At 43.2% G+C, this 15485-nt stretch overlaps 2 protein-coding genes across 10 annotated transcripts; one reads left to right on the top strand and one right to left on the bottom strand.

Moving 5' to 3' along the window:
* Positions 1–3551: 3551 nt before the first annotated feature.
* LOC4342053 (F-box/LRR-repeat protein At4g14103) lies at positions 3552–9579 on the top strand. 7 transcript variants are annotated; one of them, XM_015785825.3, is made up of 6 exons: positions 3552–3908; positions 4031–4126; positions 4736–4840; positions 7860–8753; positions 8834–8995; positions 9103–9579. In XM_015785825.3, exons 1-6 carry the CDS (start codon positions 3726–3728, stop codon positions 9412–9414), a joined length of 1752 nt encoding a protein of 583 aa, XP_015641311.1. In that variant the 5' UTR covers positions 3552–3725; the 3' UTR covers positions 9415–9579. The 7 variants fall into 7 exon arrangements, with proteins under 7 accessions (XP_015641311.1, XP_066167996.1, XP_015641312.1 ...); XM_066311899.1 differs by having other exon boundaries at positions 3607–3908; positions 4739–4840; XM_015785826.3 differs by having other exon boundaries at positions 3607–3908; positions 4028–4126; positions 4739–4840.
* A 1405-nt stretch (positions 9580–10984) lies between these two features.
* LOC4342052 (uncharacterized) lies at positions 10985–13336 on the bottom strand. 3 transcript variants are annotated; one of them, XM_066311911.1, is made up of 5 exons: positions 12987–13336; positions 12073–12800; positions 11583–11807; positions 11376–11501; positions 10985–11224 (listed from the first exon to the last, which is right to left on the bottom strand). In XM_066311911.1, exons 2-4 carry the CDS (start codon positions 12245–12247, stop codon positions 11392–11394), a joined length of 510 nt encoding a protein of 169 aa, XP_066168008.1. In that variant the 5' UTR covers positions 12248–12800; positions 12987–13336; the 3' UTR covers positions 10985–11224; positions 11376–11391. The 3 variants fall into 3 exon arrangements, 2 of the variants coding, with proteins under 2 accessions (XP_066168008.1, XP_066168009.1); XM_066311912.1 differs by having other exon boundaries at positions 13056–13323; XR_010742220.1 differs by having other exon boundaries at positions 12073–13336.
* Between the last annotated feature and the right edge of the window lie 2149 nt (positions 13337–15485).

Below are 15485 nucleotides of genomic sequence, written 5' to 3'. Positions count from 1 at the left end.
TTTCGTGTGTGATCTTGATTGGTGCTTGCTGTGAGTTAGGGTTCTAACAAAACCCTAGCCTAGCCTTGCAAGGATAAGGAGCAGACGTGAAGTCGTGAACTCGTCGTGCCTTGGCGGCGGCGGCGGCGGCGGCTGAGGCCTCCTCCACCTCCTTCCTAGACGAGCCTTCTCCTTCCTCCTCTCCAAATTGCACCTTCGTCTTCCTCCTCTACTAGAAAGAAGCAGCGCCTTGTCCTCCGATCCTCAACGCCCGCCGCCGCTTCAAACCACCACCATCACTCCGGATGCCACCGCCCCTCCCTGATCGCTGGGGTATCTCTGGGCAAGGAGCTCGCTCGGCGAAGTTCTCACTGCTCCGGTCTCTCTATCGGAGCCTCGTCGCGGTCACATCCTGATTTTTGTTTCAGGATTTATAAATTATTTAATAAATTATTATTTGAATTTATATTAAATGTTCATTAATTTACAAGTGAAGTTAAAGGTGGGAAATAAAACTTCCTAAATATAAAGCATGGATGGATTTATTTTTTATTAAATTCTCCATGGTTAATTATACTCTCTTGAATATTCTCGGATTTTTCGGAGCTCAATTCCTAATTTTTAATCATACAAAGAGCATTTCAGTAATTACCCACATATTAAATTAATCATTAAATGGTCTAATTATAATTTTGTTAAGTACTTTGAGTGTCCAAGTATTTTCAGGATTTTTCTTGAAATTATTTGAGCATTGGAAGTATTTTTAACAATTCAAAGATCATTTAAGTGATTATTTTAATTGGAAAAGGTTCTAAAAGTCCTCTTTTGGCTTTGGGCCGAAAATCGGCCCAAAACCTTCCCTCTCTCTCCTCTTCGGCCCAGTCAGCCCGCAGCCGCCCGCGCGCGCGCTCGGCCACTGACAGGTGGGTCCCACCTGTCAGGCCTGTCGTCGTCCTCCTCGCGCCGTCGCCCGGCCGGAACCCTAGCCGAGCTGCGCCGCCGTCTCCTTCCAAATTCGCTCGCGCCTTTCCTTCTCCGGTGAAATCTATAGAGGGGAAATGATCTTCAGGATCTCCTCTACCTTTTCTCTTTTGGAATCATGGGCTAAAATCGTTTGGAAATCCGTGGATTCGAGTTCGATTCGGATCGATCTCTCTCCTCCGAACCCTAGACTTTCCTTCGCGTTGCCGGTCGCCGTGGGCCTTCGCCGCCGCCTCCTTGCCCCTATAAAAGGACCCCCAAGCCCGCCGCTACCCGCTGCCACCCTCGCTTTCGCCTCTCGTCGCCGGTAGAGCCCTAGCACCGTGTAGCCTCGCGCCGCCGTCGTCGCCGCCGCTCCAGCCGTGCGTCGCCGTTGCTCCAGTCGTCGCCGTCGTTCGGGAAGGCCGCCGTCGTGGTCGCCGTCGCGTCGCCGTCCTCGTCCGCCCCTCCATCGTTGCTGTAGACCGCCAGAGCACCGCCGTCGTCGTCAAGCCGATCTTCTCCGCCGCCTTTTCCTCGACGCCGTCTCCGTCCGTTGATCTTCCGCCGCCGTTTTGGTCACCGGTGAGTTCGCCGCGTCGCTCTCTACGTGCTGGTGCCCTCCGTTTGTGCCGTCGCGCCGTCGTTCGCCGACGAGCTTGCGCGCCCGAGCCGCCGCCGGTGGTGACGTCACCGCTGACGTTATCGTCGTCGTCTCTCGTGGTCCGGCCGTGGACCGGTCGATCTCGGCTGTCCGTTTTGGATGGAAAGATCTCGGCCGTTCGTTTCTGTGAGCCGCCACCGTGCACCCGGTCCACTGCAAACCCTAGCCGCTGACGCAATAAACCCCTTTTTCCTTTTCAAAAAAAATTCATTATTGCGTCATAATTCAATTAAAACCCATATAATTGATTTAATCCGATTTAATCTTTGAAAATTCATAACTAATTCATCTTAGCTCGGATTTAGTTGGTTCAAGTCTCTAAATTTTTCTAAAATTGAGATCTACATGTTAAAAATATCCACATGTACTTTTCATGCTTATTTATGTGCTGTTTTGGTGTTTTTGCTCTTTTCTGTTTAGATTCCGACGTTTCAGGAGAGTCCGTTTTCGCAGGAGAAGAATTTGAGTAGTTCCAAGGCCAGCAAGGCAAGTCACACAGATCCTAAACACAATCCTTTGAGCATGTTGATCCTATATTTAAATTCTCTATTTATTTCAACTGTGCATTTATTTTCGAATGTCACTGGGTGGTGTGAATCTATTCCTTTGTTATGGCATGTTTGCATTGATTACTTTATTCCTTGATACCTTGGGTTATTATAACTTGACTAGTTGAGCTTTATATATTGGTTCAGCTAGATATTAGATATGATTGCTTAGCCATGCTTAGAAACATTAACACACTATTGGGATAACTTATGACTCACTATTATTTAATGATGGCTTAATGATAGTTCACGATGGTCAATCGTGATTGGTTAATTAATTACTTGCCAACTAAAACTTGATAATGGTGGGTTGTGAGCACATGGTTTTGAGAGTCGTGCTCATGACAATTAAGGACCGGTTCACGAGTTTCGGTTGTGAAACATTAACCGTGCCAACCACAAGCCAGCGTGGGCAACGGCTTTACCTTTTGTATAGCATGGTTCATTGCGGAGCACCAGACTGAGAAGTGGCGGAGATAAGCCCACGGGGGTCGCTGGGGAGTCCATGCCTTGTTTATAAGGGGGTGATTATGATCCAGGAAAGGTGCGCTGTGGTGGATTGTGTTGTGCGAGGGGTACTGTCACAGCTCCTTTCCGAGGTACCATGGTGGTATTGAGGCACATGGTGACATGTTGTGGGGCTGTGTCTTGTGGGTACAGTGGTACACCTCTGGCCAGAGTAAAACTATTCGAATAGCCGTGCCCGCGGTTAAGGGCGGGTCTAACAATGTCTTTCGTGATTAGTCTCACACTTCTCATCATAATAAAAGATGCTATAACTGGTAATAATTTGATTAGCTCCTGGTTTGGAATGGTATATTCCTGGTTTGGAGATAGAACTGTGCAGCCGGGATGGTTGTTCAAAATGGTTGGGCCTATGCAACAGGGTATGTTGTATAGCGTTGGATTAATATTGTTTATTTATTACTTAACTGTTTTATTAAATTCTGAAATGTTTATTAAATGTTGTTTATGCAAATGAAACCCTACTATGCCATCCTTTGTTATCCTGTGCACTTGCATATTTGCTGCGTGGCTTGCTGAGTATGTCATATACTCACCTTGCAATCATTCATCAGAGGAGGAGTTCTACAGTGATGCTGATGGTGTGGAGGATTAGGTGTAGCCCTGGTCAAGCTGCCTGTGGAGTGGAGTCGTCTGTGCCGTTTATCTTATTTTTTCCGCTGCTTAGATTTTTATTGATTGAGAGGAACTATCTACCTCTGTAATGACATTTTATTCGCTTATTAATTAGAGTAATAATTGTACTCTATTACCAATTTGTTATTGTGTGCCTCGGCTGATTTCTGGACAAGGGTTCACACACATGTAAGTGTTTGGAATTTTGGATAGAAATTCCGGGCGTGACAGTCGCCTACGGAGACAAGTAAAGCTCCAACTCAGTCAATGATTGTTGATTTTGATTCATGGTGAGGGATTAAATATATCCATGCGTTTTGCTGTGGGGAAAAAGCTTGGATTTTGGGGGCACTTCAGGCAGATGCGCGGTTCCATGTTTAATTTCACAAGTATTTGCAGGGTCCCAGCTCCACTTGTAAGTGTTTTTGGTGTTCATGCTAGGTTTGGGCTTCCTTGGTAAATCTGCTGAATACCTCGCGAGGGACAAAGACAGGATCTGTCCAGTTCTTTTTTTTTACTTGTGCAAGACAGAAGATTATGTAATCCCTATTACAAAACGGAAAGGATTCCAAATACACAAACTACTTCTGCGTAATAACAATATTTATCCAGTCAAGGTTCGGAGTCCTGTGTCAAAGTCGGTGTTGGTACATATGATAATTACTATTATATCTGTCTTCTGTATAGACTAGATCCGTGATGTTCTGTTTTGTGGTTGTGGCCTCCTTTGTAGCAGCAGCTTATGGAGAACACGATGGCGGCCAAGCGGAGCTGGATGGAGCACCATCGTGTGCTCAGCGACGACTCCTCCTTTCACATGGAAGACCTCCCGGAGGTAAAAAAAAAAAAAAAAAACTACTTTTCCTTGATCTTTCGTCACCTCCTAATTTGGTTTGGTTGGGAGCCGGACAGCACTGGGCTGTTGTTGGCCTGCAGCTGCCTTCTCACTCCCACTCACTGAATGATTGATTTCTGGCGAGGGATTGATTCTCCGTTCCTTTTGCTGAGGGGAAAATCTTGGATTTTAGGGGCTGTTCTAGCCTTCTGCTGAGGCCTCTTAGTTTTCCTGTTTTGTTCTGGGGCAGGTGGATTTCTGTTTTCTGGGGATTATTGGGGGAAATATTGTTCCTTGTTTATTTCAGAAGTATTTGCAGGGGTAATACGACATTTTTTGGGGAGTAAAATAATGCTTTATATACTCTCAGAAATATACTGCCTAAAGTTTTTGTGGACAGAACCAGTCCAAATTTTTAAGTAGAGATTACTTGATCCCTATTACAGAGGTAAATGGTTCCAATTGAACGAATTACACAAGAATATAGTATCCCATCGAGGTTTGGAGTTCAATATTGGTGCAAGGATTGGTTATATAATGTGTCTTCCTGCTGCAGCTGTGTATGGACTACTCATGATTTGTTTTGTTTTGTCACATGCCTTCTTGCAGCAGCAGCCGCAACTTATGGAGAACGTGGCGGTGGCCAAGCGGAGCAGGCTGGAGCAACACCGCACGCTCAGTGACAACTCCTTCCGTGTGGAGGATCTCCCTGAGGTAATATTCTTTTTTTTTCCTCACCTGTCCTCACCTCCCAATTTGGTTGGGTTGGGGAATCATGATTTCATCTTTAGGAGTAAAATGATTATTCTTTGATGCTTTCTTTGTCAACCCCTTACTTTTTGAACCTGCACACAGAATGATCAAGCGTGTTTTGATCTTATATTTGATTTTTTGCTTTACTTTTCTCCTCTCTTATCTGTGGCTATGTATGAGGGATGGAGTATAAATTCAGTTCCACCATGGAGGTAACAATCCCACTTACACGCACATCAGTAGTACTTTTAAATGCCTCCATCTGTAACCCGCTCCTTTGGAGACTCTTCTGTTGCAATTTGTGCACACAGTACAGGGATTTTCAAGTTTGAAAAAGATGGATCATTCACTAGGACCTTCCAAGCAAGATGCTGGATTTTTTCCTCAATAAAATATCATGTAGTTTTATCTCCTCACCTTTTCTTTCTTCCCTGCATAATTTTATCAAAATCCCCAATTTTCTCCTGGTCTTTTTCTACTAAGGGCTTATAAGCCAAAAAGGCTAAGCCTAAACAAATGATGAGTTTTTTCGTTGGGATTTTAAAAGCCGTAAGCCACCCTTACATTGTTAAGTTAAAAGCTAAGTACGAGTAGTTCTTTTTTGGCTTATTTGAAGTGGAGGTAGGACTCCACCATTGAACTTGAGGCTTAAAAGCCACCAGCTGTAAGCCAAAAAGAATCAGCTTAAAATCCTAAGCCAAAACAAAGATGGCCTAAACATTAGCTATCTCTGCATGGCTTTGCGCTTGACATCAGCATTTGCACCCATGCCCTTCAATTCTTTTATTGAAATTCCTGACCCTACTCTTCCTATTTTGCCATATGTAATCTTAATTTCTTATATTGTTTTCTACACTCAAAATTAGAGGCGGGTCATAAATTGTAAGTAAATAATCATCTAGCATTCTCTGCTTTGCATGCCTTAAATATCTAGCACTCCTTAATGTTGTATGTGGCATAACATATACTCCCTCCGTTTCATATTATAAGACTTTCTAGCATTGCCCATATTAACATATATGAATGTGGGCAATGCTAGAAAGTCTTATAATATGAAACAGAGGGAGCAGTTAAAATGTGCTTGGCTTCAAATCCTCATCATTTTACCTATTGGGATGCTGCGAATTCCTTAACAAGGTTGTTATCTTTTGTTCTCCTATATTTTAGAATGACTTTACTATCAGAAGCCAACATTTATGCACACCACATTGTTCTAGATAGAACCTTGCAAACCTGATTTCAAATATTATTTAGGATGCATCAGTTATAAACCTACTGCGATGGACCACAATTCATCAAGGGGTAAGAACCGCCAAGAGGATAGCGGTCTGTGTCAGCTGCTTAAAATGGAAGGAGACGTAGGGTGGGGCGACGATTGATGGACTGGGAATGGGACTTATCCTTCATTGCTTGTGCACTAATTGATGCACACTATCCTTTTATAGCCATATGTGGTTTAGGGGTGGATGTCAAGTTGGCTCGGCTTGGTTCATCTCGTCTCGTAGGCAAGCTCGAGCCAGCTTGTTTAGCTCGTGAGCCATGGGCAAGAGATAAAGGCACTCAAGGTAGGAGATGATCTCGAGTTCATCGATACTTGGACCACGGGGGAGGAGCATGGAGGAGATGAGCTCGAGTTCGGCGGCACTTGGACCACGGGGGAGGAGCTTGAAGGAGATGAGCTTGAGCTCGCTAGTTGAGGAGACAAGCTCGAGCTCATAGGCACTTAGAACACGGGGAGGCGTTGCTGCTCACTGGTGGGTAGAGGCGCTAGGGTCGGGTGGCGGTGCAGGCTTGAGGCGGCATTGGGAGTGGGCGCTTGCAGCATCTGGTAGTGGCACTTGGTCGAGTGGCAGTGTGGGCAGGTGGCGAGTGGCGATGTCGGACGCTTGGGGTTGTCATATGGGTGATGCTGGGCCGAGTGGTGGCACCGGGTGCTGGGGACAAGCGGCTGTGGTTGCCTTTGCCTGTGAGGATATGGTTTGGTGTGGTGTGATGGCTTTGGTCTGGGCTATCACGTGGTATATGTGGTGTGGTGGGCTGGTCCCTAGTGGATTGATGGGCTACTGTTGGTGGTGGGCCATGGTTTGATGGGTTGGATGTAACCTGTATGCTCCACGCCTCCAGCTCGTTTGGCTCGCGAGCTAGCTCGAGCTGGCTCATTATCTTTAACGAGTTAAAATGCCAGCTTGGCACGTTATGAAAATGCAACGAGCCAAGTCGAGCCGAGCAAGCTAACGAGCCATGAGCTTTTTCGTCCACCCATAACTAGGTTATTAGCAGCTAGGGCATAAGATCAACAAATAGATCAAGTAGTACTTACTCCAATCACAAATATGAACTTAATCTAGGCTCAAGTCTTTTTTTTAAAAAAACTTTGACTAGCTATGTTTATAAATATAAAAGGTGTCCAGCCAATAGTGCAATACATGAGTTGCTTTGGAGAATGAATTTTGCTCTGTATCTTTTCTTTGCTTGCCTGAGTTGCTTCCTCAGGACCTTCGATCTAGAAATATAATCACCCAATTGTTTGCCCTTTTCACAAAACATTATGCATTCAATGTTTGTTACTCCTTCAACCTCTTTTTAGCTTTTTCTCTCCATTTAGTTGCCCATAGCGTGAGTTTCCTCCTAATTGTGTTTTAGATCCCTGGGTCAGGTTCTGTCATGCATTTGATTTCCAACTTTCTAGAAATAGAATCACCTCATTGTTTTGATTTTCTTCATTGTATTCAGTGTTCCATCCTAGCTAAATTTGGTGTTAGTAGATGCATTATTTTTAGTATTTTTGGTTCTTCTGTACTATCTCTTATCTATTTCGTCATCGGATTTGAATGTGCTAGGTGACTGGGAAAAGAAGAGGAAAAACCCATTGAAGTACTTTTCTCATTGTGTCCTGACTCAACCTATTGAGTACTTAATGATTATCACGCCTGTCTGTTTCTTTGATCAAAACTCAACCCTCATCATCCTCTTGTTGCAGGAAATTCAATCTCTTCTATTATCTCTGCTGTCACTGAAAGAGGCTGCTAGTACAAGCATCGTGTCGAGAAACTGGAGAAAACTTTGGACACGGTATCCTAATCTATGCTTTGATGGCAGCAAGGACGGGCCTGCTGATATGGATAGTGTGAAAATAGAAAGAATGAAGTTCATTGATACAGTAAATTCTATTATTCAGCAACACAGTGGAATAGGGCTCAATAAATTCAGTATCAGGTGCAACCTTCTGAAGGACGACTCAGACATTCTTGATAGGTGGATTCGCTTTGCCACTGCATCAAAGGCTAAGATTATAGATATGAACCTGTGCACAAATAGAAATAATAAAGGACCAACCAAACATTTGTATGACTTCCCTCTTGAGGCTTTCGGTGATCAAGATATCCCTTTTATCCAGTGCTTGTTTCTCAACAATGTTTCTATAAAGCCACACTCGGATATTGGCTTTACGAAACTCAGGAGCCTTCATTTGCACTGTGTTCAAATAATTGGAGATCTTTCAGGCTTGCTATTTAATTGCTCCAGTCTTGAGGACTTGGAGGTCTTTGCGTGCTTGGGTGTGACTGCTCTGAATATTCCACACCAACTCAATAAACTTAGGCATTTGCTAATTTGTAATATGCGTATCCAGATGCTGGAGTTTCATGTTCCTGGTCTTTCTCATTTTGAATACAAAGGTACTATGATTCCTATAATGCTTCATGGTTGCTCAAAATTACAGAAGGCAACCCTGAATTTTCACCAGACATGGCTTGAAGAAGATAATAATAAAGTATTGGGCCATGTATTCCATGGAATTCCCAGTGTTTCGGCAGTTGAGGTGCTCAATTTACTTGTTGATATTTGCACAAAGCAATCGGTCTGGTCCTCACAGGTACATCCTAATAATTATCTTTGCTCACTTAGCTGTTCAAATGGAGATGCGCTTCCTGATTTGTTCTGGTAATGTTTCAGGTGCATACGTTGACAGCAAGACCAACAATCATGTTTATGAATTTGAAGCATCTGACTTATGAGATACTTATTTTTACTAAAGATCCAAACAGCCACAGTGGAGTTCTTCAGCTGGCTCAGTATTTAGCTTTTGCACCGCAGCTGGAGACTCTAGAATTGCATGTGAGTGCTCTCCTGCCTTTCTTGTTTTTGCTTATGCTTCTTTCTTTGTTGGCTATGTATAGATTGCAATAGTTAGTAGTTACATATATTTTTGTTTCGAAAAACAGATGTTGTATCATTCGACTCACTGCCGCTGCTGGCATGAGGGTGCGGGAGTCTCCTACGGACATATGCCCCATCATCACCTCAAGATGGTCTACATGAGTGGGTTCAGGTGCTACCGGGCTCAGGTCGAGCTGCTGTTTGCCATTCTTGAAATGGGTGATGAGCTTGAGCATGTGACCATTGATCCAATGACGAGAGTACCGTATAGCCCTGATTTGATGAATTTAGGCATACCTGAGGACGAGATATGTCAATGGGCGAACCGTACCTCACAACGGTTTGGTAAAGCAATCTCTGTTGTAAAACCTCCCTAGGTGGTGTTGGTAGTCCTGTGCATATACGACTTATTACCACCTAGATAAGTGTTTGTTCAGATTCAGTACTGAAATTGCTGACACAGGGGTTTCTGTTTTGTTTCCATGAGTAAATTGTTTTTTATTTTATTGTTTGACAATAAAAGGCTTGGACTTGTTTCTTAATTTTGTGACAACTTTCATATGTCAGTTTTATTTACGAGTGAAGTACACAATTGATTCTTAGACTGCGAGTGTCATCTAGCTCTCTAACCTCTCAAGATATACTTTTTGTCGTATAGGTTTAAAAGGGGTTCAACCGACTTCTGTGTATTGATCTACAATGTCAATCACATAAAAAAACAAAATTAGAAAAAAAAAGCATCATCTTCTCTTATTATGTTAAGGTGAGAAAATATTAAATAATTGCATATTTAACACAAGTTTGAACCGGTATTATGGATCTGCCACTATAAAAAGTGTAATTGGATATTTACCATAAAAAATGGTTGGAATCCAATATATTGCCATGGGACTGACAGTTTAGATGAACACTGTTACAAGATTGACTTCTATGAAAATCAGGACAAGAATACCCCTTCCCAAGAAATTGAAAGATTAACACATCATATGCCAAAACTCACGCATCACGAGCTTAGATGGTGTTTGGATCCAGGGACTTAATTTTAGTCTCTGTATTTAGACACTAATTTAGAGTATTAAATATAGATTACTTACGAAACTAATTACATAAATGAAAGCTAATTTGCAAGACAAATTTTTTAAACATAATTAATCCATAATTAGAGAATGTTTACTGTAGTATCACATAGGCTAATAATGAATTAATTAGGCTCAATAGATTCGTCTCACGAATTAGTTCAAGATTATGGATGGGTTTTATTAATAGTCTACGTTTAATATTTATAATTAGTGTCCAAACATCCGATGTGATAGGGACTTAAAAGTTTTAGTCCCATCTAAACAGGTGCGGTGGTGGTGGCGAGTGCACGGAGATGTTGCAAACTTGCAGAGGCTCTGAATATTTTGTGGCACGCTCTAGTCCATTGGTAGTCCAAAAGGAAAGTAATCGTGTCTTATCTCAGATTATAACATGGTGATTAGTCTGAACATGCATGTAGAAAGCATGATGAAGAACTCGAACAGAAATGAGAGAGAGAGAGGGGAGGGTGAAGGAAGACGCATTCATGGCCAATACATGTAAAAATATGTAGACCAGTGGCATATTTTAAATTACATGTAAATTGTAATGGTATTGATCCAAATATGTAAATTATAGTGACATATTTCAAAACTGTCAAATTTATAATGGCATGGGCATGTATCCAATTAACCCTAGGGCTAACGGGTCAGTTTGGGCTGGTTACACGGTTTAGACTGGCTGAACCAGTGGTTAGCCTGCTTATCAAGTTCTGAGATCCTGAAGGGAGTTCACTAAGAATTGAGATACCTTGTTATCTTGATCATCAATTCAGAGACTTACAAAACACTGCGCAACCATTCACCAGGCAATTCACGACGAGGTAAAGATTACGCATGTCAAACTGATATTTCAGTACCTCAATCAGACTTCAAAAGGCAAACATGTATTTTAATTGCATGCTTCACATCTCATTTACATAATCAGACCCGTGATAAAAGAGTACCACTTCTAAATGGAAGCAAGATTAGGCCTGAATCACACCCCCAAGTTCCCTGACAAAACATAAAGAGTATCACTCCGAGTTGGAAACAACAGATTATAATTGAAATCGCAACCCCTCCCCCACACCCGTGTCTGGTCACCTCAATCTCAATCCAGTGCCTCAACCTGTGCAAAATTACATGCCAGGTAAATCAACAGGTTGTCAAAAAGAAGAGTACGTAATATTGATGAACTATAGTTTTCTCATTAGTGTTTTTTCTTTCAAATGCACCATTGGTACTTGAAAAAGGAGTACCAAACAAAAAGAAATAAATACCTTAGTGTTTACGACTCTATAAACAGAAGTCAAGGGATGCACAGTATCTTTGGAAGCGCTTTGCCCTCTGTTCTTCAGGTTCCCCTTCCATCTCCATAAATTTCATGATCGCCACTTCCTCACCAGCTGCATAGAATGACCTATTTCATTTCATGGACTAACACTTGACAATATCCGAAATCGGACCAATTGTCTGTCTATACATACCATCATCTGAAGAAGCATCAGATGCTTCAGCTGGGGTAGCATCATCTGGTACAGCAGTTGAGGCAGCAGCTGGAGCAGCAGTAGAGGCAGCAGCTGGAGCAGCAGTAGAGGCAGCAGCTGGAGCAGCAGTTGAGGCAGCAGCTGGAGCAGCAGTTGAGGCAGCAGCTGGAGCAGCAGGTGGGGCAGTACATGGGACGGCAGCTGGGGCAGAAGATGGGGCAGCAGCTGGGACAGCATAGAGGAGCAGCGTTAGAACAAAACTGGATATCAAAGGCTCTTTTCAGGTACCATTGATGGATCATCTGATTTTTTGTGATAGCTGTACAAACAAATGAATTGACTTGTACAAACTTCAAAAGTTGTTCTAGGAAAGTCTTCCGACAAAATTTTATATAGAAAATTCCAGTGCAAAACACACTATTTAGGAGCTTAGGAAGCATGCAAATGAAAATCCAAAAATCTAGAATCAGAAAGGAAGCCTTTATATCACCTTCTTTCTTCTCATGGATTACCGTAATGTCCAAGACCCCTTCTCCAGTGGTGTCACCAGGCATGTTAATTGGGTAGCTCCCTATTAGCGACTTCTTGTTCATTAGACGTGTTAGGACCTCAAGCTGAGACCTGATATCCATGACAACCTGGGATCTTGAAGTAGGATCTGTCATGAACTGTTGAATGGCTGCGTGTCTTCTCAAGGACTTCCTGGACTTTATGCTCAAATTGGAAGCGGCCGATCACACCAAGCAAGGAAGTGCGGGAGTTAGCCAAGGTATCGTTCGACGTAAGCTTGTTGCCCATCATGTTCCTGATGTTCTGCACGAGGCCATGAATAATGGGCCATGAGACGGTCCCATCATCATTAACTGCCACAGCATACTCATCTGGTCTGTGGTGTTTAAGGATCCAAATCATGTCAGCGGAGTGAGCAGATGATGCCCCTTCACCCAATCCAAGCACCAAGACTCTGTTAAGAGCGTCCACCTTCATCTGCCGCAGCAGCTCTGTCCTGCATGTGCAGAGCTCATGTTCCTGAGCAAATTTGGATCTCAGGTTAAACATCTCCACCAGATTCCCCCCAGCCTGGACCTGCCGAAGGGCTTCCCGAAGGCTACAGCAGTAGCCGTTCAGCTTGGACAGCATTCGGCTTTTCTCTTTAGCCACATCAGGGTTAAGTACCCGCATAGAGAATGGAGTACGAGCAATCATATACTCCATGTCCTGGACACATCTCAGAGAAATGAACTCAGAGTAGAGAAATCTAATCTCATGTAAGCCTAGAGATTGATAATGATGTGTTATATCAAGTGCATCACTATGAGACCAAACCAGCCCCTGTGCTTTGCCATCAGATAACTCCCAAGCAGACAAATAAGTTGGAGGAATGGAACTCAGTAAAAATCTCACGGGCAATCTATACTTGTCAGATAGCGCTTGAACAAGCTCACTCTCCGAATGGGGTGGGGGTGGATCCACCTGAACGGCGACGGCGGTGGCGACGGAGGGGGTGGGAAGGAGACTGCGGTGGGCGATCGGCGACGAGGAGGCGGCGCCGAAGATCGGATGGGGTGGATCCACCGGAGCGGCGATGGAGGTGGGCGGGATACCGATCGGCGGTGAGGAGGCGGCGCCGAAGATCCGCTGGGGTGGATCCATCGGAGCGGCGGCGAACTGGCGATGGAGGGAATGGGAATAATTTGGTGGGCGATGGCGATGGCGATGGCGATGGGCGCCGAGGAGGGCTAGAGTTGGAACTTGGAAGGACTCAGCTTGGGTGACATTGCCTAGCTAAGTCATAACGTGACATTGCCAAAATCTGGACCATGCGAAACTGATCGGACGGATATGCTGCTTGAGCCTGCCTGTAGGTAAAAAAAAATAATTCCCAACCCATCATCCTGGCGGGAGACGGCGTCCCCAATTCCATCCCGCGCGCCACCGCGCGAGGCGTCTAGCTCGCCTGGCCCTCGTTTGCCCGCCACTGCGCCAGATGACGCATCAATCCCGCGTGCTCGCATCGCTGCCTCCCCGCGCCACCACGAGTGAGGAGGCGCCAGGCGAGCTAGACGCCTCGCGCGGTGGCGCGCGGGATGGAATTGGGGACGCCGTCTCCCGCCAGGATGATGGGTTGGGAATTATTTTTTTTTACCTACAGGCAGGCTCAAGCAGCATATCCGTCCGATCAGTTTCACATGGTCCAGATTTTGGCAATGTCACGTTGTGACTTAGCTAGGCAATGTCACCCAAGCTGAGTCCGGGTTGGAATTGATCCGACGGGATTGTGGTCTTGGGGATTTGCCGGCCTCGTGGCTCGTGCACGTTGGACGTGTGCGCTTAACCGCGTCGCTGTCTGGGTCTAGTCCAAACTCCAAACTGACCGAATCGACCTCTTCTCCGGTCCAGTTGCTCCAACACGGGGTGACAACTTTCGGATTCCGTACCTATTTTCAAAAACAGAATCTGTCGGTCAGAATTTTTTGGAAACGAAAACGGATTTAGAAATATTTTCTTGGAAACGAAATCGAAAATCGAAAATGATAAGGGCAGTTTCCGTCGGAACTCGAATCGGTCAGAAACTTTTCGGAAATTTTCTCGGAATTTCCAGAAATCACAAAATACCATGTATTCTATTTTTTAAAGCACTGAATAGTTAATACCATAGTGTTTGGTTGCTATTTTTTTAAAAAAAATATTTGTTATGCAAATCTAATATTACATAAGAATATTTTTTTCCTGCATTGGGATTTATCAACAGCATTACTAATTTATTCCGTAGATTATGTTTTGTGACGTACCGTTGATACTTAACAATTAGACTTATATGATTGTGTTTTATGATGAATTGTTGACCGTTAAGACTTGAGAATTGGGTTTATCAGTTTGAGGGGTTTTTTTATTCCGATAAATTTTCGTTACCGTATTCGCGCCGGCTCGTTTTCGCTCCGTTTTCAGTTTCGATAATATTCGATTCCATTTTCGTATCCGGGGTTTCCGATTCCGATTTCGATTCTGAAAAAAAATTAAAACGAAAATGACAAAGATGATTTCCGTCCGTTTCCGTACGAAAATGATAAGGGCAGTTTCTAGTACTATTTAACATTTAACACTAATGACAGTAATTAGAAAATATTTTAAAGATTTCTTTTTTACTAACAGATTGAAAATTTTTTTAAGTTAGATTTAAAAACTTTTGATTTAAGGTTCAAATTTTAAAGTCAAAATTTGAAAACATTCAACTCAGATTTGAAAACTTTCAACTCGAGATTTAAAAACTTTCAACTCAGATTCGAAAACTTTCAACTCGAGATTCGAAAAATTTCAAGTCCATATTTGAAAATTCTGAAAACTTTCAACTCAGATTCGAAAACTTTCAACTCGAGATTCGAAAACTTTCAAGTCCAGATTTAAAAATTTTGAAAACTTTCAAGTTGAGATTTGAAAATCTTCATATCCAAATTTGAAAAAAAAAAGTTAAGATTCAAAAATTTTCAAGTCATGATTTAAAACTTGCAAAAAAGGAAAAAAAAAGGAAAAAACACACAAAAAGGGGAAAAACACGTGGGAAAAAGGAAAAAAAAGAAAAAAAAATGAGGGGATGCGACATGGTGGGGGCCGCGCGCGCCAGATACGGACTGGCACGCGCACGCCAATTAGGAATTCTGCCAACGCTGACCAGGCTGGGACAACCTTTTCTTCTCCGAAACCCAAATGCAACATTACCTTTGGCCAAATTTATTTATTTTAAGGGTTAATTGGATCCATTGTAATTTTACTAGTTTCGAAAAAAATATCATTTGAAGCATCTAGGCCCCCGGTGTTAATTTTGGTAATTAATGACAAGCACTAATTGTGGACTAACCGTTGTCTTTGAGCTATACATTTTAAGTTAGGTCCACGTCATATGTG

The sequence above is a fragment of the Oryza sativa genome, chromosome 6, assembly GCF_034140825.1.
Source record: "Oryza sativa Japonica Group chromosome 6, ASM3414082v1".
Classification (NCBI taxonomy): domain Eukaryota; kingdom Viridiplantae; phylum Streptophyta; class Magnoliopsida; order Poales; family Poaceae; genus Oryza; species Oryza sativa.
Note: the sequence above shows the minus strand (reverse complement) of the source record. Positions and strands in the feature narration are given on the sequence as shown.